General features: G+C 30.2%; 5 protein-coding genes across 8 annotated transcripts; 1 reads left to right on the forward strand and 4 right to left on the reverse strand.

Moving 5' to 3' along the window:
- Positions 1–182: 182 nt before the first annotated feature.
- LOC103574660 (ufm1-specific protease 2) lies at positions 183–3,900 on the forward strand. Its single transcript, XM_008554161.2, has 7 exons — positions 183–332; positions 455–967; positions 1,792–2,272; positions 2,342–2,488; positions 2,628–2,745; positions 3,293–3,546; positions 3,614–3,900. Exons 1-7 carry the CDS (start codon positions 294–296, stop codon positions 3,823–3,825), a joined length of 1,764 nt encoding a protein of 587 aa, XP_008552383.1. The 5' UTR covers positions 183–293; the 3' UTR covers positions 3,826–3,900.
- Positions 3,901–4,503: 603 nt separating this feature from the next.
- LOC103574682 (fidgetin-like protein 1) lies at positions 4,504–12,455 on the reverse strand. The gene is made up of 5 exons (XM_008554183.2): positions 12,172–12,455; positions 7,963–11,255; positions 6,973–7,331; positions 6,670–6,891; positions 4,504–6,134 (listed from the first exon to the last, which is right to left on the reverse strand). Exons 1-2 carry the CDS (start codon positions 12,333–12,335, stop codon positions 9,572–9,574), a joined length of 1,848 nt encoding a protein of 615 aa, XP_008552405.2. The 5' UTR covers positions 12,336–12,455; the 3' UTR covers positions 4,504–6,134; positions 6,670–6,891; positions 6,973–7,331; positions 7,963–9,571.
- Positions 4,827–5,677, reverse strand: LOC103574683 (putative ankyrin repeat protein RF_0381). The gene is made up of 2 exons (XM_053738574.1): positions 5,115–5,677; positions 4,827–4,848 (listed from the first exon to the last, which is right to left on the reverse strand). The coding sequence occupies exons 1-2, from the start codon at positions 5,675–5,677 to the stop codon at positions 4,827–4,829; spliced, it is 585 nt and encodes a 194-aa protein (XP_053594549.1).
- A 214-nt stretch (positions 12,456–12,669) lies between the features above and the next one.
- LOC103574656 (mediator of RNA polymerase II transcription subunit 10) lies at positions 12,670–18,820 on the reverse strand. Of its 4 annotated transcripts, XM_008554157.3 has the most exons (5): positions 16,770–18,820; positions 15,106–16,668; positions 14,403–14,474; positions 14,230–14,319; positions 13,194–14,148 (listed from the first exon to the last, which is right to left on the reverse strand). In XM_008554157.3, exons 2-5 carry the CDS (start codon positions 16,084–16,086, stop codon positions 14,086–14,088), a joined length of 1,206 nt encoding a protein of 401 aa, XP_008552379.1. In that variant the 5' UTR covers positions 16,087–16,668; positions 16,770–18,820; the 3' UTR covers positions 13,194–14,085. The 4 variants fall into 4 exon arrangements, with proteins under 4 accessions (XP_053594224.1, XP_008552379.1, XP_008552378.1 ...); XM_008554156.3 differs by having other exon boundaries at positions 15,106–18,820; XM_008554154.3 differs by lacking the exons at positions 13,194–14,148; positions 14,230–14,319; positions 14,403–14,474 and having other exon boundaries at positions 15,106–16,505; positions 16,579–16,668; positions 16,770–16,841; positions 17,114–18,820.
- A 100-nt stretch (positions 18,821–18,920) lies between these two features.
- On the reverse strand, positions 18,921–24,394 carry LOC103574658 (E3 ubiquitin-protein ligase RNF12-B). The gene is made up of 10 exons (XM_008554159.3): positions 24,290–24,394; positions 24,057–24,153; positions 20,543–20,641; positions 20,209–20,271; positions 20,017–20,061; positions 19,910–19,951; positions 19,515–19,838; positions 19,381–19,425; positions 19,266–19,310; positions 18,921–19,147 (listed from the first exon to the last, which is right to left on the reverse strand). Exons 2-10 carry the CDS (start codon positions 24,132–24,134, stop codon positions 19,025–19,027), a joined length of 864 nt encoding a protein of 287 aa, XP_008552381.3. The 5' UTR covers positions 24,135–24,153; positions 24,290–24,394; the 3' UTR covers positions 18,921–19,024.
- Between the last annotated feature and the right edge of the window lie 1,582 nt (positions 24,395–25,976).

Here is a 25,976-nt window from a genome sequence, read left to right on the forward strand (position 1 = left end):
AATAAATAATTTTTTAAATAAAAAAAATAAAGACAATTTCAAAATTCTGTTTATTAAAAATCTATGTAAGGCCTGAATGTAATTTTTGAATTTTCGCGCTTTAAACTTTTCAAAAGATGGCGCCACGTTTAAAAAAATTCTACGTCATCTAACGGTAAATTAAATAATTAACTACCAAGTCTTTAAATATTTATTATTTATAAACATATGGTCATTAGAAAATATTACGAGCTGAATAAATAAATTAGTAATTATATTTATTTACACAAATTGTTATAAATAAATTTATAAAAATGACGCCGAAAGTCAGGATATCATCTAAAGTTATGGCAGTAAGTAAATAACTTTTTTATAATTAATTAATATAACCCTCTAATTAAATTTAAAACGTCATATTTAATTATATTAAAAAATTTCAAAATTTGATAGCCTGAAAAATTTAAAAAATTTACAGAAACTAGAATGTCTTGGAACAGCAACAACTGGTAGATTATTTGGTGTCATGTGTGATAATTATTTGACAGTTTTAAGTTTCGTATTGAACCCTACCAAAATTGAAAATTCAAATGACGAACAATCAGAGCCGAATTCACAGCAACAATCAGACCAAGATAAACAAATCAATGAAAGTAATGAATTATTAAAACCAATTGATTTACAATTGAATATGCCGGTGGAAATCGATTTATGTGGAGTATTATTTGTTGATAATCATGAAGAAAATATACCGGAAGCGTTTAAAGACATTGACATCACTGACAATCCATTGCTGATTAAATATTCACGAGTCAATGGAATTTCTGCTTACTATTATGTACATGAACAGTTGAAATCTGCTGGTAAATTGGAATTTATTGATGAAAAAATTTTGCTTGATAAATTTTCGTACATTAGACTAAAGACGAGCGTGCCCATGATTACGGACAAACATGATTTTACTGAACTGTTTCAATCCACGCGCAAAAATGTAAGTATTCACTTTTTTTTTTAACGCGAATTCTTTCAGAGCTCGACAAAATAAGACTTTACGGCGAAAATATTGGTCTTATAGAAAAAGTTTTCAAACAAAAGTTTTAGGAAATTTAATTTTCGAAAAAAAATGTCTCGTATGATTTTTTTGTATGACCAATATTTTCAACGAAATTCCAAAATTAAGATTCATAATGAATGATTCAAATTTTTGATAATTATGAAAATCTTAATTTTAAAATTACGGTGAAAATATTGGTCGTATAAAAAAATCATAAGAGACATTTTTTTTAGAAAATTAAATTTCCTGCAACTTTTGTTCGAAAAATTTTTTTATACGACCAATATTTTCACTGTAATTCCAAAATTAAGATTCATAATGAACGACTCAAATTTTTGATAATTATGAAAATCTCAATTTTAAAATTACGGCTTTCCTATTAGTTTTATGGAAAAATTGTAAGAGACATTTTCTTTGAAAAATTAAATTCCCTACAACTTTTGTTTGAAAAATTTTTTTATACGACCAATATTTTCACCGTAATTCCAAAAATTTGACAGCATTAATTATTAATTGGTTTTTTTAAATCAAAGCAAAAGTCCTGGCCCTAATAATAATTCTGAAAAGAGTGGAGATGAAAAGCTAAAAATTTAGTTCAAGACTTCTTTCTACATGTATGAAAACATATTAAAAAATCTAATAAATCGAAAAGGGTCACCGTCGCAATATCGCTAATTAGACCATCGATATATTTAATTCTCATGGATTTTTTTTATTAAAAAATTTCCCCATGATTAATACTATTATGTTAAATTATATAGATTGCATCTGGTAATGTTGGATTTTATTTTCCATCAACGAAATTATTTCTGACAAACAATGATCCCGAAGATCGAGATGTATCAGTGAAAATATTATCATCAAATCAACCATCAGTTATTCCAACTGGCTACACAAATACCATTCAAGCCGAAATGTTCATGCGCATAACAAAAGAAAAAATATCCGATGATAACAAAAAAAATTACGCTCCCGTATTGCAACACATAAAGCAGCCATTTGTAAATTACGAGTTTAATTTAAATATCGACAGTCTAGCGTTAGTGGGACATAATTTAACAGCTCCACAGATTTATTCAATTCTTGTTGAATCCGTCTGTCGTTCCTTGCGTTTAATAGAACGTTCAATAATATTGTCAAGCAACCATACGATTAAAATTCCTGAGATGATGCATTTCAAGCTACCACACTGTGATCATTTGATATCAATCGCTTACGCTGATACATCCGCTGAAAAAACACGTAATTTTTTTTTTAATCATTCATTCATTCATTAATTAACAAATAAATTCAAATAAATTTTTTCCACAGGAGAGTACAGAAAAAAATTACACGAAGCGTTAGCTTGTGATTTAACGCGCCCGTATTTCCGTCCAGGAAATGCTGTTAAATTTCTGAGTGACTACAGAGCCGATCAGCCGTTATTAGAACCGCATACTGCAATTAAAACATCTTTAGGTAATTAATATTAAATCTATTAATTATTTATCAGATTTCGCTTCGCTATCTGGTGGCCGGATGCGATAATACTGAAAGTACGACCGCCATCTTGATGCCGCTTACGAATATTGAGTTCAATAATTTATTTTGCCAACAGATAATTCTAGTTTGGTCAATGGACTATATGGTTACTATCATTATGGTCAAGATAATTTCCATGATAGTGGTTGGGGATGCGCTTACAGATCACTACAGACAATATTTTCATGGTTCAGGTATTTAAATTATTCGTTTTTTTAAATTAGAAACGAAAACTTAACAATATGATTAGTAGGGTCGTTAAAAATTAAATTTTCTCAAACGCCCTATAAAAAGCTTCATTTTAATGAAAACATACAATCACGGTTTTTTATAAATATCTCATGAAATATGCAGATTAACGGAAAAAATCACGGGAACAATTTTGTAGGAAATTAAATTCTTGACAAAAAAGGTCATATTCATTTTTTTTATAAAATATGTATTTATGAAAATATTTTTAAAAAACGCGCAATTCATAAGATACAAAAAAAGTTTTTTTTTTTTAAATATCTTCATAAATACGCATTCTACAAAAAAAAGAAAATGACCTTTTTTGTCAAGAATTTAATTTCCTACAAAATTGTTCCCGTAATTTTTTCCCTTAATCTGCATATTTCATGAGATATTTGAAAAAAACCGCGATTGTGTTTTTTATTAAAAAGAAGCCTTTTATAGGGCGTTTGAGAAAATTAAATTTTTAACAACCACTAATGATTATATAAAATTTTTGATTCCTTGTAGGTTTCAAGGATACACTGAACAGCCGGTTCCGTCACATCGTGCAATTCAAAAATGTCTAGTCGACATCGGTGATAAATCTCCGAATTTCATTGGGTCGAGTCAGTGGATTGGTTCAACGGAAGTAGGTTTCGTTTTGGAAACTCTACTGGATGTCAATTCAAAATTTTTGGTTGCCTCTAGTGGTAAAGATATGCCGGATTTGATTGACGACTTGCGGTACCATTTCCAAACCCAGGGAACGCCGGTCATGATTGGTAATTTTTTATTTTTAATTTCTTAGTGATAATTGAGGATAATATTTATAGTCTGATTGAAATTTAGGCGGCGGAGTACTTGCGCATACTATTCTAGGTGTTAGCTATGATGAGAATAAACAATTGCCTTATTGGCTGATACTAGATCCTCATTACGAAGGCAAAGAAAATTTGAGTATTGTCCTGGAAAAAGGTTACTGTGGATGGAAAGGTAAAGACTTTTGGCGCAAGGATGCGTTTTACAATATGTGCCTTCCTCAGAGACCTATTTGTTATTAATAAAGTAAAAGACATTTATTATAAATAATTATAAACTTTTATAAGTGCAATAGAAATATTGTGTGTTGAAACTTTCTTGTATTGGTTATGAGCTTTAGTCCCTACGCTACCTATTGCCTTTGTCTCCAACTAGCTTTATCCCCTCTACTACTGCCATGCTCTGATTGACTCATAATGAGAAGTGGGGGTAAAATGGATTGTCATAGTCGAAAATTTTATATATTACTATTCATGAGTGGCGGCAGCACTTGTTAGTTAGCGCTCGGGAACATCACTACTCAGGACGGATCACGGACAGCCATCTGGTATTTTAAACAGTTCTGCAGCAAGTCAGAGCTAATAGGTCTTATTTGAGTTTCTTAGCCATGTTTTACAGCTGATTTACTAGAAGTATGTATTTAGGTGTGCAAAATAAGACTTTTCTGTAAATAGCTATGATGTCCATTTGTACTAACGCGCATGCGCAGTAATGACTCAATTCTAGAAAGATGAGACGGAACATCATTCTTTTACAAACTTTACAACAGAACTATCTTACCTTGGATTTCTTCAAGGTTAATCACGTAGACTTACTTCAGAGATACATATTTACGTACTTTATCATTAATCAACTTACTATAAACATGACAAGGAATAGATGAAAAATCATGGTCATTTATAATTATAAAAAAATAATGATAATTATAATAAATATGATTTATTTGAAAACAAAGCTTATAAAAATACTGTACAAATATAAAAAAAATATTAAACAATCGTAATAATGCTCTCTTACAAAACAATAATTTTAGATAAAAATATCAACAAATTCATTTAAATCGGCTTTATCTAATAATTCAAAGATCATCTGCATGCGATCATTCTCCAGCAGCGTAGAAGAATTCGTCAAATAATTAAGAATTTTCGTGCTTTCATCAATAAGTTTTTTTCTCTCCATTGCTTTATTGAAACAATCACTGATATCTCGCGCGAACAATGGAAATTTTTCAACATACTCGCCTTTACAAAGTGATAAATCCGCAACTATGTCAGGATCATTAACATAATTATTCAGTTGACTGATATCACCGGTCATAAAATCATAATAAGAAACATTTGTATTATTTATTTTTTCGTTTTTCATCTTAATTATCTGTTTTTCAAATTCATTATAAATATAATACGTCACGGGGTGATTTTCAATTAACATAAATATTTTATAGTTTTTCATGTCATCAGCGACTTTGATAAAATGGCCGATAAAAATATTCGCAGCTGATAAATATTTAGTTCCATATATATTTCTGTACAAAATATATTTGTCATTTTGTAACTCTTTGAAATTTTCGCGCGTATAATAAAAAACAATATTATCATAGCAGTATTCAAATGCTGTCTTATCATTGTTATCAACAATATTAATATCAGTGTGATATTTAAGAAGTAAATTAACCAGATCGGGAATCCCCTGTTGCATTGCGTAGTGAAGCGCCGTTAGACCTTTCAAATCTTGGAGGTTAACATCAACTCTATTGTCCAGTAATTTTTTTACAATGCCGCCATTTTGACATTCTACTGCGTACATCAATGCCGTTTTACCTTTTAGACATCTGCTATTAATATTAGCACCGTAATTTAATAATAAGTCGACTATTAATTCAGAGGTTGGATTCGATGAAATCGATGCTAAATGCAGAGCCGTAAATCCAAGTGTATGATCGTGTAAATTACTTGTCGCATTGACGTCAACTGTATTTAATTTAAAAATAACTTTTATTTTATCGTAGTCGGAGTTTTCAACTGCACTATGAAACTCAGTCACTTGTTCCGATAAATGTGAGGTTAATTGGTTGTTTAATTGCGCAGTAGACATTTTCACGTTAATTATCTTTTTAATGACGAGATCTAATAAAACTGATGCGATTGCTATTGTAACCTCTTATGGAATATTTAAAATTTTGCGCGAAACGTCTAGGTTGCTGGGTTGTAACCTAATGGCTGAAGTAGAGTCAGGAAGACGGACGACAAAATGGCGGCGATGAAGGCCAGGGATGGAATTATAGATAGATAGATAAGATAAGGATTGGGTTTTACTGTAGGGTATTGAAATACAATAGTAAATTATAAAATTCAGATCATTATTCAGTAAATATTAAATAAATAGATATAACAATGTTTTGTGTTTAAACGTGTAACTTCATGGCGCTTTTGATGAAGGATAGATAGTAGTAGACGCTCGTCACAGTGTAGTCGGTATTGAATGAAGGGCAGCCGTAAGTCGTGTAGCCAATTATAGTCCCATTGCTAATTACTGGGGATGAATGGATTATCTAAAAAAATAAAAGAATAATTTTTAGGTTTAAAGTATGGAGGTTTTATTACCGATTTATTGTTGCAAATATTTGTCAATGTCTATTCTAAAGTTAATTACTGTTTCTTAGCCTACTGGAATAATTAATAATAAAATTATTTAAAGTCTGAGAGACATTTAAGGAAATAAATATTAAATAATGATTTGCTAAATTATTTTTAAATTCTATTATTAACAACCTACGATAGTTCTTCTTGGGATTTAAGTAAAATAAAAAATCATTAGTACAGTTTGATTTGTGATGAAATTTCCTGTTATTTGAGTACCCACATCAATATATTTAAAAAAAGTTACCACTTACGATCAACTCGCGGTTAATTTGCAAATAGTCAACAAATAAATGACTTTATTTAAATATATCGATGTGGGTACTCATTTAACAGGAAATTTTCTCCACTTTACGAAAATAAAATTTATTTTGTCAAAAAAAAAATATTTGCAATAATAATCTAAGCAATTTATTAATCGATACAAATACTGTATTGCAAAAATACCTTTTCTGTCATCTCACTGCTAGAACAAAATTCATCGTCATCAATACGAGAGCAGTTGCTTCGATCCAAGACAGTTAATGGCGCACTTAAAAATCGTGGCGGTGATCTAATGGTACATGTTTGATACCAGCCATAAATAGTCCCTTCGTCTCCTTCTTTGACATCTTCAACTGGCAAGTTAGCTATTTTTATATTATTGCCTATTGGTAAACTTTTCCTCAACTATAAAGTCAATTAAAAAAAAAAAGTCAATAAATTTGTAATTTTGCTTCTTTTGCAAAGTAATTTTGAAAATTTACTCACAGTCAAAATTACGAAACTGTTATGGATTCTCATACTTCGGATTTTGTTGACGAATTCCGCATGATACTTAATTTTTTTAATTGTTCGATAAACTCCTGAGTTTCCCTGATCATCATCGTCATCATCATCATCATCGTCGTCGTTATCATTATAAATATTATGAGTATGTGGAATAGCACCTGCGACTATTTCTAATCCACGTTCATGTCTGCGTATGCATGAACCACTTGCCAGTAGGTGCTTTTTACTTATTATTACACATGGACATGAATATAAATCGCCATTTGTTACAAATGCAAGATATTTAATATCTTCATTATTGTAATTTATTAACTGCTGATTAATACTTTTACAAAATCCTGAAGAAAAATTTATCGTTTACTTTTAAAATCAAATTATCTTTGAAACTATCGCACTTATGAAAATTATCAAAGAATACTTTTTTACAGGAAATTTAATTTTCTACAAAAAAGTATTCTTTGAAAATTATGATAAAATAAATATTTTAAAAGTTACAGCTCTATATAGAGAGTAGCCGAAAATTTAGTATAAGATTCTATCGAAATTTTTCTTTGACTATTAAAATCAAAATATCTTCGAAACTATCGCACTTATGAAAATTATCAAAGAATACTTTTTTACAGGAAATTTAATTTTCTACAAAAAAGTATTCTTTGAAAATTATGATAAAATAAATATTTTAAAAGTTACAGCTCTATATAGAGAGTTGCCGAAAATTTAGTATAAGATTCTACCGAAATTTTTCTTTGACTTTTAAAATCAAAATATCTTCGAAACTATCGCACTTATGAAAATTATCAAAGAATACTTTTTTACAGGAAATTTAATTCTCTACAAAAAAGTATTATTTGAAAATTGTCATAAAATAAATATTTTAAAAGTTACAGCTCTAAATAGATAGCAATATCAAATAATTGCGTAATTTCCCGAAAAATAATATACATACATATAAGTATATAAAATACTTACCATATTCGATGACCGAAATTAATAAAAGAACGCAAATTAATTTCATATTCATTTTTGAACCCTAATTAAAATACTTAATAATAAATTTATTTTATAAATTGATCACTTTATTAAAAAATAAAATTCTTAAAAAATTTTAGCGACTATCGTCTTAAGCAACTGAATTATTATTAATTAAAAATCTTCTTTATATAAAAACAAAATATGTTTTCTCTCGTCTGCCACGCACAGTAATGTAAAGCAGTGATTAATCATGCGTGTCGTAAGAAAATAAAGATAATTTTTATCAACTATCACGACAGTTTAATAATAGATCACCGATTAAAGTCATGGTATTTTAAAATTTTTTTTTCTTGATCCATTTATTTACTATAAAATATTAATAGGGCACTACGTTTAATGTCATTCAATCACATTAAACTAGATTTTATAAATATATTAATGTAAAACGCACGTTTTAAATGCGTGATATTAAAAGTTTTATCAGGAATTATAATTAAAGTCAATGTAAAACGTAGAATTAAAAGGACTTAACTACCATGATAATGAGTAATACTTCGTTGTTTATTATTGTAATTTCTTATTTATATGATAAGCCATAGCTACAGGGAATTATCATTTAAGTTATGAACTGGCTCTTGTAATAAATTATTATCGAAGAATTTTCAGTAAATATTTAAAACAATGAGTCAAAGTCGCTTTAGAATCTTCCAATGTACAAACAGCTCCACCTAAAATATCTCTATGGTAGCAACTTATATGAATCAGAGCTAATTCAATAATAAGTTAATTTTTCCACAGCTTATGCTGCATAGCGAAGAGCTGTCAAAATTACGTCACACGAATTTTAGGACTTTTGAACCCCTTTTGAACACATTTTTAAAATTTATGCATGAATTTTAAAATAATCGAGAGAAAACAGCTATTTTCATTTTTTACTTAATTTTATTAAATAATCTACTTAAACTCTCACCATTCAAAATTATCGTGAATTCGAGTGTCTCATTTGCATTACAACGCCGCTTTAGAAGTTAAATGACGTTGCATGATATGAGAGATAATCTCATAGCGAGAATACTAAATTATTAATAAATATACATCAAGTTCGTAAATTTTTAGTTTTTTATTCACATCTGAACTTCACGTTTTAGTATTTTTTTCAAATTTTATTGACTCCCCCATACCCCTTGTCACATTTCAGTGATACTCTCTCTCCCCATTAACGTGTGATGTAATTTATGGATGACCTCTAAATCATTTATTGTATTTCTGCAATTCACATTTGGAGTATGCCACTTTCAAGCCTTTTATGTCTTCCTACATTAAGGAATTTTTTAGTATCCTGTAACCAAAACTTTTTCAGTGAATACTCACTTATAGAATATTTATTTTAAGATTAAAAAAAAACGTTAAAAGTATGAAATTTTATTGTATAAAACAAAAGAATATAAATTATATTACATTAGCTTATCATTAAATATGAGATTGACAAATTTCTAATACATGAAAGTAAATTTTTCATCAACTTATATATCTTATGGAATCTAAAATTTCTTTAAAATAAAAATTTTTATTTATAATTAATTAAAATAAAAAAAAAGTTGATATTTTACTCAGCAGTGCCACTGCCATAAGTTTTATCCCACTTGACATAATGGACCAAATCATCCTGCGCAACACTGGGTCTCACACGTTTGAACGCCTCCAAAAAGTCATCAATCGTCACCCCTCTGACATCTTCCATTCTAATATTCTCCATCATATCAAAGGGAATACTTCTAATCGGACCCATGCTCGCTTCCTTGCACAGTGTCGTCATATCAGCTCCTGAAAAATGATCAGCCTTCTCGGCGACTGTCTCAACATCCTCTTCCGACAAATGATGTCTCTCATTACGCAACAAGTTATTAACAATTTGCTTCCTTGCTTCAAACTCTGGCAACGGGACATACAACCGTTTGACAAAACGTCTTCTAGCAGCCTCATCAAGTTCCCCTGGTCTATTAGTCGCTCCTATTAGCAAAATCTTATCATCGTCGCCAGTAGTTGCACCATCGAGATGTATCAAGAACTCAGTCTTTATTCTCCTTGAACTCTCGTGCTCTGTATCCGACCGCTGGCTCAACAGGGAATCGATTTCATCGATAAAAATAACTGATGGTTGATAAACCCGCGCCACAGCAAATAGAGCCCGTACCATTTTCTCGCCCTCTCCGACCCACTTGGAAGTAAGCGAACTCGAGGAAATAGCAAAGAACGTTGACTTACTTTGGGAAGCGATACATTTGCCAATTAGGGTCTTGCCAGTTCCAGGTGGCCCGAATAGCAGAATTCCTTTCGGAGGACGTCTTAGTCCTGTAAAAATATCTGGACGCAACATAGGCAAGACAATGGCTTCTTTAATAATACTTTTAGCTTTCTCAAGACCTGCAACATCATTCCAAGTCACTAGAGCCCCAGAGTCCATTATTTCATTGCGTATAAGTTCAATCATTTTGGGATCTATGTTTTTAAGACGTTCATCGTCGCAGTCCATGTCTTCCTGACTGTCTGAACGCTCGACCTTTTCTTCCTCATCGCGTTTATTAAGCGGGCAGACAAAAGGTTTGCTCACGGATGTCTTGCCTCCAAGAGTTTTACCCTGGGGCTTTGATTTATTGGCTTTCTGCTGCTGGATATTGATCTGACGACCAGATTTAAAGGGCTCTAGTTTCCGGGTGTCTTTATTACTAGATTGAGAAGGTAATAAATCATCCTCGTCGTCATTGTGACGGTTGTATTTTTTATAGAGGTTATCAAACTGCGAACGTTTTTCCTGACGCTTTACTAAATCGCGCTCTTGGTTGTTTTGTGATGGGAATGATGTTGATCTAGATTGTACAGGGCCTTTATTCGGGTAATTTTGAGATTGGTTTGAATAACTAGGGCTTTGGTTTGAAAAATTTGAGCCGGAATTTGAATAATTTTGAAATGGGCTAGTGTTACTGTCTTGGTTTTTTAAAACTTGAGATACTTTGCGACGACGTGGTGACTCTTTTTTACCATTCCAGTAGCCAATGATATTCTCAACGTCACGTTCATTGGGTAAAGTAGATTTACAGGATTGCAAAGGGTCTTTCTGACAAGGCAGCGGTTGGATTACAGACAATATTTCGGAAGTAGTTATTTTAGACGGAATTGAGACGTTTTTAGTGCGTTTTGTATAAGGGGACTGAAGGACTTCGCGAGTTGCCATTTGCGAAATGTAGTCGTCGATATCGTGTGATAAAAGACGAAGGGCTAATTCGTCAGAGCTAAAAGAAAATTCCCTTATCAGTCGAGGGTAAAAAGGACCAGATAATTTTGGTTAGATTATTGTTGCAAATACTTTTTAATGTCTACTGTAAAAATTTATATATGTGCAGTAGTTTATTGATATTTATTGCCAAAATCATTTAATGACGTTTAATTGGCTGGGATAAATTTCGATGCTTTTAAAATATACTGACAAAAATAAGTGTCTAAGTGGTTTGTATATATTTTTTTTTTTTGATAAAAAAAAGTATATTTTTGTAAAGTGGAGAAAATTTCCTGTAAAATGAGTACCCACATCGATATATTTAAATAAAGTCATTTATTTGTTGACTATTTGCGAATTAACCGCAAGTTGATGGTTACCTGTAACTTTTTTTAATTATATTGATGTGGGTACTCAAATAACAGGAAATTTCATCACAAATTCAACTGTGATGATGATTTTTTTTTTACTCGAATTCTAAAAAAAAAAAATGGAATTTTTTAATAATAGAAATTAAAAATAATCCAATAAATCATTATTTAATACTTATTTCTTCAAATATCATACTGCTCAGACTCTAAATAATTATATCATGATTTTATCAAATAAATAGACATTTAAAAAAATAATTGCAACAAGAATGAACAGTAAATCAATCGACAGTAAAAAGTGTTTAAAAAATTACTGAATATTTTAATTAAAACTTTTTTTTTTAAATAAAAAAAAATTAAGAAAATAAAACCCGAATAAAATTAAAAAAAAAATGTTTTTGAAAAATAAGTGATTAATTTAATCAAATAATTAATAAATTACAATAATTGCAACGAAATGTTGATTTTTTTATCGACAATAAAAAAAAATAAAGGAAATTTTTTTCAAATTAAACGAAAAAAAAAATCTATTGTTTTTTTAAATTAAAAAAAATGTTTTACCTTTTTTTTGCAATGTGATATTTTAATGCCAGACACTTCCGATCCCTATCGAAGTTATTTTTATCCGACTTTGAAAATTTCAATTCCTGATATGCTGCCAAATAATTTTTTTCCAGCAAATCATCATTCAAATTTTGATTACTATTTATATTCGAATTCTCCATCTTTACTTATTTTTACTAATTACTCAATAAAATAAATAATAATTAATAAAGTCTTGGCAAAAAAACAAATATTTTTACTGTAAACAAATCAACTTATCAGGAGGTTAGAAGTTTTCTGGATATTTTTTAAAAAATAACTGCGCAAGTCCCCGGCCATTTTTTCACCAGCGCACGCGCGAGTTTAAAAATCGCATTAAGTAGAAAAAAATAATAAATAGGGAGAAACAAATAAAATTTGTAAGTAATAAACAATAAAATTGGAAATTTTTTTTTTTATTTAATTATAGCGAAAAATATCATAAGTGAACATAATTTTCAAAATTACAATTTCCAGTTACAAAAATTAATTTTTTAAATTTTTATTACAACAATTAACTTTATTCAGAAAATATGCAAATTTTTTTTTTTACATCCAATGAAATTTTACCTTAAAAAGCCTCAGTTTCTATGAGCGTTTACTTGAAGTCGCTTCGTGTCGCTCGATATCTCGCCATTTCTTTTGGAAAAAAATGAGTCGCCTCCACAAGTAAGTTAGCTTTTAATTTCTTGTACTGATCAATCTGACCTCCAACTTGTAGATTTTTATTGAAAGCCTTGTCCATGACGTCCTTAGTATAAATTTTAGGATTTTTTCCTTTATCGATGTAATCGAAAACTTCAAGGGGTATAATGACATCAGGAACTCGTGATTTAAGTTTATCTATTTCTTGTAATCCGCTTACTAACCCCTGAATTTTATGGTTAAGCGCAGTCTGACCCTGTGGTTGAAAATCACAGACCATAATATTTAATTGCCGCACATTTTCCACTAATTTTTCTATGTGTTCTTCTAGAGCCTTCAGTGTTGGTTCGGCCATATTTACTTTTTTTATTTTATAATATTACTTTGCAACGAACAGTTTATACTGAGAGCTGTTCACTTACTGACTATTCAGATGTAATTTTAGGTAATGAGTTTACAAAGTAGGTAAGAAATTTTCCGAGTGACCTCTCTCAGAAATGACCAATGGGGCTGAGTTATTCCACATATACAAAATATATGAGTCTATGTTATATATATGTATATATTTAGTAGGTATATTAATGACGTCACTAAAATTACACACAAAAAAAAAATAATCTCTTAGTGCAAGTAAAATTTTTCACTATGAAGTGGAGAAAAAAATTTTTATAGGACACAAAAAATATGTTAGAAGTAACTTAGAAATATTTTTTTTCAAAAGTCGGATCTACTGAAACTAAATTTGAATTTTTTCCTACTCGGGTCTTTGATTCGTTGGAAAAAATTATTATTTAATTACTATTTTATTAAAAAAATTATTAGAATAATGTGGGACAAGTGTGCGCAAACTCATGCATTTGTTCGAAATAAATGAGTTTGCGCACACTTGCCCCACATGACTAGGATCTATCGACTCTAGCATTGTAATTATTGCCAATCAATGTCACGGTAATTTTTTTCAAACTGATTATCTCGAGTCGTTTCATTGCGTGATTTTCATGGCATGGATCTAATTACGATGATAATCTGGCTAATGACAAATAATTAGTAGAGAGTATACTTTGAACTTAGAGGCTAATTGATTAATTTATAATTTATTACAATAGAATTATTTTTTTATTGATATCCTGGTGCAGTTACAATTTTTATAATTTATTGTGGGATAAATAATTGCATGTAGAGTGAAAGAAAAGACAATATTAGATTGTACACACATGGAAAAATATTATCCAACTTCCAATTTATTAATTAGAGATCATTTATATAAAATTGTACGACGATAATGAGATAGGTCGCAGTTGTTCCAGTGATCTGTAAAATTTCAAGAGTTTTATTGAATTCTATTGTGGAATTTTTGGAAGGATATTATATGAAAAGATTAAATAAACTCACGATTGCCAGAAGAGTTCGGTCCAGTGGTATAATATCACAGGCGGTGAATTCGACTGTCAGATGCAAGAGATTTACCGAAAATTTCGTCAACTGTAATCAGCAAAAATTTATCACATTACTAAATTTGCTCATCTGTTAGTGATATTGTCAGTACTGTTATTTGTAGAACTTACTTTTTTTTCGATTCTTTCATCCATCGAATATCGATCTCTAAGCAAGTTTATGATTTTTGACGTCTCTTTGTTCTAAAAATAATAAAAATTTACAAATATATATATATATATATATATATATATATATATATATATATATATATATATATATATTTATATTTTATTTATTGTATAATAAAGATTTCAATTTCTATTTAAAGGCTTTTAAAATTTATTAATAGTCAATTTCACTGATCAGATCAGTAACTTTTTTTACTGAAGCAATCTATCAGTTTTATTTATTCAATTAGGAATTTTGTTTCACGGACGCAATTAAAAAAGTTCACTGATTATGTCAGTAAAATTTTCACTGACTATCAGAAATTTAATTTTACTCGTGACCAGTAAATTTAACTGATTCAATCATTAATTTATTCCACTGCAGCTCTCAGTGAATTTTCACTGAATCGATCAGTAAAATTTTCACTGATTATCAGTAATTTCGTTTTACTGGTGACCAGTAAATTTAACTAATTCACTGATTCCATTTATTTCACTGAAGTAATCAGTGAAAAACCGAAGATTCTTTCATCAAAACTAAAACTGAAAGTTAAAATTTTCTTCATTGCAAAATTTCATCAGAGAAAAATGCAGCCTCTTTTCATTACTAATCAGAAGTTGAAACTTATCTTAGAGAGAAGAATGAATTCGTATTATTAAATACCTGTTTAATTATTTGTGTAACATTGGTAGTCAATACCATATATAAATATACATTGCGTAACAAAAATATCACAAATATATACATTTTCTCATCAATTGAATGAATCCGAAGAGCTATCAGAATAATATGATACAACATAAATATACTTTTGACAGCTAAAATAAAAATTGATATCAAAATAGACAGTCCGTAAAAACTTTCCGTATCTTCGCACATGTCAGATAATTTTAAATATGCAAATTTAATTTTATCGATATCATCAATAACTAATTCATGTGAACGTGATATTACGCTTCTATTGGTACCCAATTTCAAGAGTGTCGAATTGATAGCTTTGAATCGTTTGTATATCATATTTAGCAGCAATACGTATTGTATTGTCACCCAACTGCTGATAAAGTAAGCGAAACTTCTGATGAACAGCATTGTCAGTGATTCAGATGCTATTATTCGTAATATTAGTATTCCGCTCGTTACAATAACATTAACAATAAATACAAAATAATTTGTGTAACTATTTTCTGTGTTATAATCCGCACAATTATTCAGATTATTATCAACAATTTTGAACATATTGTTAACATTTATTAATAATTTTTGACGAAAAACATAGATTAGTGGTATTAAACTCGCGGATAGTAAGGAAGTATACTCAACTTTTGCTGTTATCGACTCTAACATATTGTCAGAATCAATTTTCGTTGATGAACTATATGAAATATCATAATAAGTCAAAATAATAATTATTGCAGATAATATAATATTGTAACAAGATCCAGAATATGAAAAACTACAGTTGAAATTATTGTTTTCAAGATCTTTATTATTACGGAATATTACAGAAGTGTCCATAGTCCAGGGCGATATTCCAGAAATTTTGAATATAATGTGTTGAATGAACATAAAACATCTATAGTACACTGAATTTTCTTGATTATTACTTTTTTTGGTTTCCCGATTGACAAAATATGTCGGCTCCATTTTGTGTAGAAACTTTTTCTATCTGAAATGTTTGGAAAATTGACGTGTTTACTTGACGGTATCGCAATAATGACTAATTAGCACCACGATAACTTTTTCCGATTTGAGGGATAGCGTTCATTATAGCGTGATTATGAATGCATTATCTCATTTGCATTAATATATTTATGGAGATAATAATATGAGTCATTTCAAGGTTATAGTATAGGTTTTGATTTGTAGGTTAGCATTAAAAATGGAGGAATAGTGGAGAATTCAAAAATTTGTTTAGTAGCATTGTTTTCGGAAGTTACTTCTCTGATGGAAATTTTTCGGACTTTTGTCTGAAAGATTCAGTTCTAGAGACGTAATTAATGAGAATGCGTATCAATAGAAAATTGCACACCAATAACGAGATAAATTGCAATTGTGCCGGTAATCTGAAATATAGAAAGAGGATTTAGTTCAAGTTTTGAAAATAATTTTGAGGTTATAATAATAAATGTTAGTTACTGTGGCCAAGAGAGAACGATCTAGAGGTATAATATCACATGCCGTCAGTTCGAGTTTCAAAGGCCAGAGATCACTTGAGAAATAGTCCAACTGTAAATAAAAAAGTATTACTTTGTTTAGTAAAATTTCGAAATTTGGATGGTTATCAAAAATATGATGTATGGCATGAAATGACATAGAACAGTAATTACTTTTTTTTCAATATTCTCATCCATGGTATATTCGTCCGTAAGCCTGATTAATATTTTTGCCAATTTTCTATTCTGAAAAAATAGCAATGCCATTCAAAATATCTAGATTACCAAAAATATATATTATTAAACACCCTAGTAGCAATTGTTGCTAATATTGTCAGCATTTTTAGTTTCAAATTGTCATCAACTCGCCCGAAATGTGATGGCAAAATGAAAATAAAAATTCTACTAGGGAAATTTGGCCATCTAGGACAGCCTTAATGACTCTAAACTCAAAAACGTTCAACTATTGCTCAAAGGACTATTTTTACCCATTGCTACTAGGCCAGAAATCACAATACCTGTTTCGTAATAGCACTGACACTAGATGTTATCACCGTGAATAAAAAAATTAGGCATACCATCCGAGAAACGGGTACGGGCAATACAATATCTATTGCTTCCAATTGAGTAAACTTGAAAATAATGCGGTTAAGAGTCATAACACTTCTAAATCCGCAGCAAACAATGGCAATCAAAATAGGCACCCCATAAAAGTCAGCCATATCGTCACATATTCTACACAATTTGACGTAAGCATATTTGAAATTTTCAATATCGTAGAGAATAGATTCACGTGAAAGTAATTGTGCAACAGATGATACTTGAACTTGACCGCCTAATTTCGAGTAGCCCAGTTTGCAAATGGCCATGTTAATGCTCTCAAATCTCTTGTCGATCCTATTGAGTTGCATCGCGTATTGTATCATCACCCCACTGCTTAATACACTAGGAATATTACCAAAAAATATCGTTATCGCGGGATAGTATACTAGGTCGTACACTATTATGAAGTTAATGGTCATAAATAAATTGACAGCAAATAATATAGTGTTGACGCAGTCATTTTTCAGTTTATAATCTGAACACTTGTTCAAAATTTCGTCCACATTTTTTAATTTATTGATGACTTTTATCATGGTTTTCTGCCTGATGATATATATAAAGGGAATCAAACTTGTACACAGCAACGCTATGAACAGCATTTTTACTAGCATTATGGTTGAATTCGAGCCTTGATAAGTTTTATTTGATAGTTCATAAAATAATCCGTAAGGCGCAAATGTAATGTTGAATAAAAAAAATATAATATTGTAACAAATTCCGGCGTATGAGATTCTACATGTGTTATTTCTATTTTTATTTCGGAAAATTCCTGAAGTATCTGACGTCCAGGGCGATAGTCCTAGTAGTTTAAAAAAACTCCATTGAATAAACACAAAAAGGCGACAGCATATGGAATTATTTTTATTTAAATTTAATATTTCAAAAAAGTTTGTGTAACGCATTGTTAAATTACTATCTAACGTGTTGACTTTATAGTATCACAATTATGACTAATGAGTACCAGGTTATTTTATCTAGATTTCACTTCATTGCGTGATTATTTTTTTCCCACATGTGTTGATAATCTGGTTTATTAATCGAGTATTAACAAGATAATTTATAATTTAATTTAATTGTTTCAGTTGTGTGCCTCGGATTTTTACTCTCGTCCATAAATTATGGAAAGAGTGTGTTCTAGGGTTTTCCTGCGCTGTGGGTTTACTTGCGCATGATCGCAAAAGTAGGATGATATGAATTCACTAGAACGACTAGAATACTATAAAATAACTTTAAGTCGCACATAACCAATAGGGATAATAGCCAATAAGGAAAAAAAAACTTGTTGTTGGGTAACTTAATAGGTATGTTTAGACATGTTCTGCGAGCATTGTTCAGTACTCTTACTTATAAAAAATTCATTCCGTTATGAACTGCCACAGTACTCTAGGGAAATATATGACGTCATGAATTGCCGCCATTTATGAAGTGTAAGTATCCCACCATTGTCATCCCACCAAGAGATTGGACTTCAGGTGTCGTCGGTTTTTACTCCCACTTTAGATGTTTTATGTCCTAAATATTCTCCCACTTTTCTGTGCGTATGCGCAGTTCATAAATGTTCGGTAGTGGGGGCAATTTCCGAGGTCTATTCTCTTAATGGGATCACAATACTGAAATTTTTGAGGTTAGACACTCACAGTACTTTGATCATGTGATAAAAGCGGCAAGTTACAGTTTGGCCTGGGTTAGGAAACGTAAAGCGGCCATTAAGGAGATGTATACTTGTTTTTGGGCAGGTTAATTTATTAATTGCTTCAATATTTCTTTACACTGCTTATGATTCGTTAATATAAAATTTTACTGGTGTGAATAATTGATTTTTCAAATTATTTTTGTTGAAATGCTGAAACGTTGAAAAGTACTGGACGCTGCTGATTTATTCTTTGAATTATGGACTTCATTTTACTGCTGAACGGTGGATAATAAGTGAATGAAGTTGGAATTGATGACTGTTGAAAATTAAAAATAATTTATGGTTAAATAAAAAAGCAATAATTTTCACTATATTCAGATTCAAGCCGTTTTCCAGACAATTTTTTTTTTTTTCCGTGAAATAATTATACTTACTTGAGGAGTAGTTGGTCTATATTCTGGAGCTGGCCGAGTAGTTCCCTGTAAAAATAAATGAATGGTATTAATTTTAGTAATGAAAATACTATTAATTAAAAATCACTGGACTTACTTTGCGAACCGTTGGCCCATAATTAGGACCAAATGGAACTACTGGCTGTAAAGAATAAATAGACGTTAATTTTGTAGGTAAAAAATAATGACTTCTTATACGAACTACTATTTTTTTAAAAGTATTACACTTACTATTGGAGATGGTTTCTTTTCAGGAGCAGGTATAATTTCAGGAATAGGCTTCCTTTCAGGAGCAAGTATAATTTCAGGAACAGGCTTTCTCTCAGAAACAGGTATAATTTCAGGAATAGGCTTCCTTTCAGGAGCAGGTATAATTTCAGGAACAGGCTTCCTTTCAGGAGCAGGTATAATTTCAGGAACAGGCTTCCTTTCAGGAGCAGGTATAATTTCAGGAACAGGCTTTCTCTCAGAAACAGGTATAATTTCAGGAACAGGCTTCCTTTCAGGAGCAGGTATAATTTCAGGAGTTAATGTGATACCTTCTGGAATTTTCGGCTGTTAAAAAATAACAAATATTAATCAAATTTAAGTAAATAATGATATTGTTTAAAAACAATCACACTTACTTCTTCAGTTGAATGAGTATCAGGATCGAATGGAAATACTGGCTGTAAAAAAAACGTCAATTAAAAAGAAGTAAAATATATCTTCTTACAGAAATTACTTGACTTACTATAGAAAAAATTGGTCTCCATCCATGACCTCCTGAAGGTTTTGACTGTGAAGCAACAAACGAATATTATTTAAAAGCTACAAAGTTGTCTGTCAGTACAGTGATCAGTTTTGACCAGAAAATTGTTAATAGGGAATGAAAATTGCCTTACATGTGCTATGAAAATATCTATTTGAAATTTATTGTACTCACCGTAGTAGGATTGATTGGTGTATCAACAGTAGTAGGTTTTGCTGTGGTTGTAGTACCAGTTGCCTAAAAATTATTAATAAATGTATAAACTTTATTTTTATGAAACTAGTGCGTTCCCATATAAAAAAATATATATCCGGGTGAAATAGTATATTTCATATATTTTTAGTATTGTCGTATGCTTTTTTATCTGCAAATATTTCTGGATATAGGAGAGCAGGGGGGGGGTACTTAAAGAATTGTAATTTTTGGGAACTCCCCCCCCCTGTCCTGTTTTGTCTCGGTTTTTCTTATATTGTGTTTTCATATGGGTTATTAAAGATTTTTTAATTACCGTTTTATCGATTTCGTTTATTGCATCATCTGCACTTATTTCAATGTTACCTATAAATTCATCCAATGAATCCACATCTGAGCTATTGTCGACATCAATCTATAAAAAAAAAAATTAATTTTAGATTTTAGCTTTGTCATTTTTTAGTTTTTCGGTGACCAAATTTTTTTTTTCCTGGTTCTAATTTTGACACCTGCTTTTTTTTGTTTTTAGTAAAAATTTAATAGTAATTTAACAGAAACAACATAAAATTTTTTTTTATAATTTTATTTAAATTAAGGGGTGATAAGTATTATAATTAGCGTGAAAAACAAAAATGGAGTTAGGGCATAATAGATGATAATTAAAAAATTTTTAAATGAAGTTATTGGTTTTTATTTCGTTAATGGATCACTTAACCTTTAAAAAAATGATTTTGTATTCATCATTAGACATTGAAAAATCTGTTGATTTATTTCCGTTGTAAGTATGAATTTATATTAATTTAATTATTTTATCAATTAATAGTAAGCCTAACAGAAGGGGCAAAATGAGACACAACAAAATAATTTTTTTCGTGATTCGAAGAAGAAATTTTTTTAAAAATTACAGCCGAAACTTAACTTTTAAAATCAACATAACTTGGAAACTATCACAGTTACAAAAAATATTAAAGAATACATTTTTATAGCAAATTTAATTTTCTACAAAAAAGTATTCTTTAAAAATTTTGATAAAACTAATAATTTAGAAATTAGAGCTCTATATAGAAAGTAGCCAAAAATTTAGTTAAGATTCTATCAAAATTTTTCTTTGACTTTTAAAATCAAAATATCTCCGGAACTGTCGCACTTACGAAAATTATCAATAAACACTTTTTTAAAGAAAATTTAATTTTCTACAAAAAAGTATTCTTTAAAAATTTTGATAAAATCAATAGTTTAGAAATCGCAGCCCAATTTAGATAGTAACCGAAAAATTTTTTTCTAATGTTGACCAAAATTTTTTCCGAGCTTTAAAATTAGAATATCGTCGAAAGTATCATACTTACAGAAATCATATAAGAATACTTTTTTATAGAAAATTTAATTTCCTACAAAAAAGTATTCCTTATAAATTGTGATAAAACCAGTAGTTTAAAAGTTATAGCTCTCCATAAATAGCAATAATAAATAATGTGTTTTCCAAATCATAGCATAATTTCGACAATAAACTTAAAAAAAATTTTTTCCATTTGTGTCTCATTTTGCCCCTTTTCCTTTTTATATATTTTAAGCTAATTGAAAAAAAATTTCTCTAGATGATCATAAGTAATGAAAAATTTATAATTTTCTATTAAAAAATAATGAATCAGTCATCAACACGAAATACAATATTTTCCCACGAATTCCCTTTCAAAATAACGGAAAACAATAAATATGTTGATTCAGAACGTGTTGATCTCATAAATTCATCATCTAATGGACAATTTTACATATCTGCCCTCGTCACTGATAAAAACCAATTAGACGTCAAAATATTTAAAACATTTTTACAATCAGCCATAGCAACTATTTACATAAAAGTTGCCGATCAAGCTTATTCGATAATCGATATTTCAGATTGGAAGGAATCATGTGAAATTTACAATATCCCCATCCCGAGTTATTGCTACAAATGTTATTACTGCAAAAAAGTCGGCCCTCACAAAGAACACGATCTACTTTTTACATACTTCAAAATAACATGTAAAATAATATGGTACGGATTTGTTGACGAGTTCAAATTATCGGATATAAATCACGATGTACAGAATTATCCAAACAGATCTGAATTCAGTGACGTTGTTATAAAAACCCGTGACAGAGTATTTCCAGCTCATAAAATTATTTTGGCCATTCAGAGCCCGGTTTTTGCAAAAACATTGACTACGGAGACCAAAGAGTCGAAAGAAAATAGTATCTTTCTTCCGAATGTCGACGGGGATGTAGTCGAGGAACTGATGACGTTCATGTATGAGCGTAAATTGGAAAAAGTTTACCATGATGACGCCATAGCATTGAAATTATTCAAAATTGCGGGAATATATAAAATTAAAAAATTAGTTAATATTTGTGGGTTAATATTAAGCAAAAGTCTAACGATGGATAATGTTCTCATGCTGTATGAAACCGCTAAAAAATACGATTCATTTATTTTGAAACATCGAGCGATGGCGTTTATTTTGATAAATCGTAATGATATCATTCCTTCTAATATATTTAAGGAGTTTTGTATAAAAGAGCCTGGATTAATGTATGAAATAATTGAAAACCTCAATAATATATATTAGAACCTGTCAAAAATATGAACTTTGAACCAAATAAATTAAAATTTTAATCTAGGCCTTGCAGATTTTACTCTATTTGCCTTTATCACGGTAGTGTCTCGCGCCAATACACGTTCAAATCAAACACATGTATATGTATAAAGTGTCATGGCGCGAGCCTACTGTGTCTCTATACTGTAGACAGAACGGTATTTAGCTCCAAATTTCACTTTATTGGCCTTTAACACGGTAGTATCTCGCGCCAATACACGTTCAAATCAAACACATGTATATGTATAAAGTGTCATGGCGCGAGCCTACTGTGTCTCTATACTGTAGACAGAACGGTATTTAGCTCCAAATTTCACTTTATTGGCCTTTAACACGGTAGTGTCTCGCGCCAATACACGTTCAAATCAAACACATGTATATGTATAAAGTGTCATGGCGCGAGCCTACTGTGTCTCTATACTGTAGACAGAACGGTATTTAGCTCCAAATTTCACTTTATTGGCCTTTAACACGGTAGTGTCTCGCGCCAAGTATACGTTCAAATCAAACACATGTATATGTATAAAGTGTTATGGCGCGAGACTACTGCGTCTCTATACTGTAGTGGAACGGTATTTAGCTCCAAATTTCACTTTATTTGCCTTTAACACCAAAGTTATTCTCTCTCATTTTTTGCAGTGGCCAACTTACCACTTTTTTTACACGACCGCGTTCGCCTGCAATGGCGCAATCGCAGGATGAAAAAATCTCAAAAAACAGCTGGTATAGTCGGTCACTTTATTGGCGACTTTTTGTTCGTTAGTGAAATCCCCTTTCCACAGATGGCGGACACAAGCCTACGGGGTGCCACGTAGGCAATAACGACGGCGTAATTTTGAATGATATAATATCAAAATTTTGACTAAATCACAAAGAAAATAATTTTTTTCACTATTCTTCATATTTTTTTCAAATAATTAATTTTCTAATCGAATTAAAAATTTAACACTGAAAAATACTAGACTTATCGATGACCGCACACACTATAGATGGGAGTCGAACCCGGAACCTTATGCACGGAAGATCGACGCTTTTGCAACTACGCTACGGATCAAACTCGTGGCTATTTAGTTGTTTAGAAAAAAAATTTGATTTAAAATCGACTACTAGCGATGAAAAAATCTTTTTTTTGCTTCATCGTATATATATATATATATTAATGTAATTTTATAAATGTATACATATATTAATACTGACCATAGGATCATCGTCGTCACATCTTCCAGTAGCGGCGATAATTCCAAAAATAATGAAATATATGAAATGAGATTTCATATTGATAGATTTTCAAAATCTAAAAAATGCGATTTATTATATTTTTTATTATTAGTATTCAAGATTCACAAAAAAAAAAAAAAATCGTTTATTTAAAAGTCCTTAAATAAAATTATTAACTAAATTGCTCTGAAAAAATAATTAAAATAACTTACAGACTGTGTAAGTTGAATCGTCGTCGTGTCAACTGAATAATAAATATAAAGTAGATTTTGTCCCGCTTATTATTGCCTTATCTGACCTAGTTCCCAAGTAGCTATTTCGCCCGGAGGAATTTTTAGTCATTAAATTATTAATAAAATTAATGTTAAAAAAGTACGGCAAATTCCATTCCAATATGACATTGTGTTCAATATAAGTAGAACAGATAGATGATTATTGGGAAATAAAATAAAAATGTAGATAAAAAATTCATCGTTTCATAAAAAAAATATCTGTCTATCGGTTGACTCTGCGGGCCAGTCCTGAAATGTCCCATTGTTTTCGAACTCCTTGATCTTGAAAACATTGTTGTGATACACTTTCCAGCTGTTCGATCTTTTATGGAGAAACCATCTATGATAACGATGGCACATGAAAGTAATGGAAAAAATTTCTCAAAGTTTTCTCTCGGGTAAGTCTAAGATTCGTCTTGGAGTCTCGGAAATGAATTTTTATTTTAAGTTTTCTCTTGGATTTGTCTAGGATTTCTCTAGGATCCAAAAAAGTCTTTGATAATAACGCTAGTTCAGAAAATTGAAGAGAGAAAATTTTTATCTAGGAATTGTCTAGGATTTGTCTAGGATTTGTCTAGGATTTTCAAAGATATAAATCTTTCTAAGTTTTCTCTAGGATTTGTCTAGGATTTTCAGAGAGATAAATTTTTCCCAGTTTTTTTCCAAGTTTTCTCTAGGATTTCTCTAGGATTTGTCTAGGATTTTCGGAGAGATAGATTTTTCTAAGTTTTCTCTAGGATTTGTCTAGGATTTTCAGAGAGATAAATTTTTCTAAGTTTTCTCTAGGATTTCTCTAGGATTTGTCTAGGATTTGTCTAGGATTTTCAGAAAGATAAATTTTTCTAAGTTTTCTCTAGGATTTCTCTAGGATTTGTCTAGGATTTGTCTAGGATTTTCGAAGAGATGAATTTTTCCCAGTTTTTTCTAAGTTTTCTCTAGGATTTCTCTAGGATTTGTCTAGGATTTTCAGAGAGATGAATTTTTCTAAGTTTTCTCTAGGATTTCTCAAGGATTTCTCTAGGATTTTCAGAAAGATAAATTTTTCTAAGTTTTCTCTAGGATTTCTCTAGGATTTCTCTAGGATTTGTCTAGGATTTTCAGAGAGATAAATTTTTCCCAGTTTTTTCTAAGTTTTCTCTAGGATTTCTCAAGGATTTGTCTAGGATTTTCAGAGAGATAAATTTTTCCCAGTTTTTTTCCAAGTTTTTTCTAAGTTTTCTCTAGGATTTCTCTAGGATTTGTCTAGGATTTTCGGAGAGATGAATTTTTCCCAGTTTTTTCTAAGTTTTCTCTAGGATTTCTCTAGGATTTGTCTAGGATTTTCAGAAAGATAAATTTTTCTAAGTTTTCTCTAGGATTTCTCTAGGATTTGTCTAGGATTTGTCTAGGATTTTCGAAGAGATGAATTTTTCCCAGTTTTTTCTAAGTTATCTCTAGGATTTCTCTAGGATTTGTCTAGGATTTTCAGAAAGATAAATTTTTCTAAGTTTTCTCTAGGATTTCTCTAGGATTTGTCTAGGATTTGTCTAGGATTTTCGAAGAGATGAATTTTTCCCAGTTTTTTCTAAGTTTTCTCTAGGATTTCTCTAGGATTTGTCTAGGATTTTCAGAGAGATAAATTTTTCCC

The sequence above is a fragment of the Microplitis demolitor genome, chromosome 4 (assembly GCF_026212275.2).
Source record: "Microplitis demolitor isolate Queensland-Clemson2020A chromosome 4, iyMicDemo2.1a, whole genome shotgun sequence".
NCBI lineage: Eukaryota > Metazoa > Arthropoda > Insecta > Hymenoptera > Braconidae > Microplitis > Microplitis demolitor.

What these genes read in the sequence shown, in the direction of transcription:
- LOC103574682 (XM_008554183.2), bottom strand. Translation starts at nt 12,335, where the DNA reads ATGGAGAATTCGAATATAAATAGTAATCAAAATTTGAATGATGATTTG. An exon ending in TATCACATTGCAAAAAAAAG is followed by an intron (nt 11,256 to 12,171) that starts GTAAAACATTTT and finishes ATTTTCTTTTAG; the next exon opens with CTCTGACGAATTAGCCCTTC.
- LOC103574660 (XM_008554161.2), top strand. Translation starts at nt 294, where the DNA reads ATGACGCCGAAAGTCAGGATATCATCTAAAGTTATGGCA. An exon ending in TGCAATTAAAACATCTTTAG is followed by an intron (nt 2,489 to 2,627) that starts GTAATTAATATT and finishes TTTTGCCAACAG; the next exon opens with ATAATTCTAGTTTGGTCAAT. An exon ending in GGGAACGCCGGTCATGATTG is followed by an intron (nt 3,547 to 3,613) that starts GTAATTTTTTAT and finishes ATTGAAATTTAG; the next exon opens with GCGGCGGAGTACTTGCGCAT.
- LOC103574683 (XM_053738574.1), bottom strand. Translation starts at nt 5,677, where the DNA reads ATGTCTACTGCGCAATTAAACAACCAATTAACCTCACATTTATCGGAA. An exon ending in CAAAATGACAAATATATTTT is followed by an intron (nt 4,849 to 5,114) that starts GTACAGAAATAT and finishes ATCCTGACATAG; the next exon opens with TTGCGGATTTATCACTTTGT.
- LOC103574656 (XM_008554154.3), bottom strand. Translation starts at nt 18,100, where the DNA reads ATGCGTTACACAAACTTTTTTGAAATATTAAATTTAAATAAAAATAAT. An exon ending in ATGAGAATATTGAAAAAAAA is followed by an intron (nt 16,669 to 16,769) that starts GTAATTACTGTT and finishes TTTTATTTACAG; the next exon opens with TTGGACTATTTCTCAAGTGA. An exon ending in ATCGTTCTCTCTTGGCCACA is followed by an intron (nt 16,506 to 16,578) that starts GTAACTAACATT and finishes TCTATATTTCAG; the next exon opens with ATTACCGGCACAATTGCAAT.
- LOC103574658 (XM_008554159.3), bottom strand. Translation starts at nt 24,134, where the DNA reads ATGAAATCTCATTTCATATATTTCATTATTTTTGGAATTATCGCCGCT. An exon ending in GTGACGACGATGATCCTATG is followed by an intron (nt 20,642 to 24,056) that starts GTCAGTATTAAT and finishes TTTTTTTTATAG; the next exon opens with ATTGATGTCGACAATAGCTC. An exon ending in ATACTCATTCAACTGAAGAA is followed by an intron (nt 19,839 to 19,909) that starts GTAAGTGTGATT and finishes ATTTTTTAACAG; the next exon opens with CCGAAAATTCCAGAAGGTAT.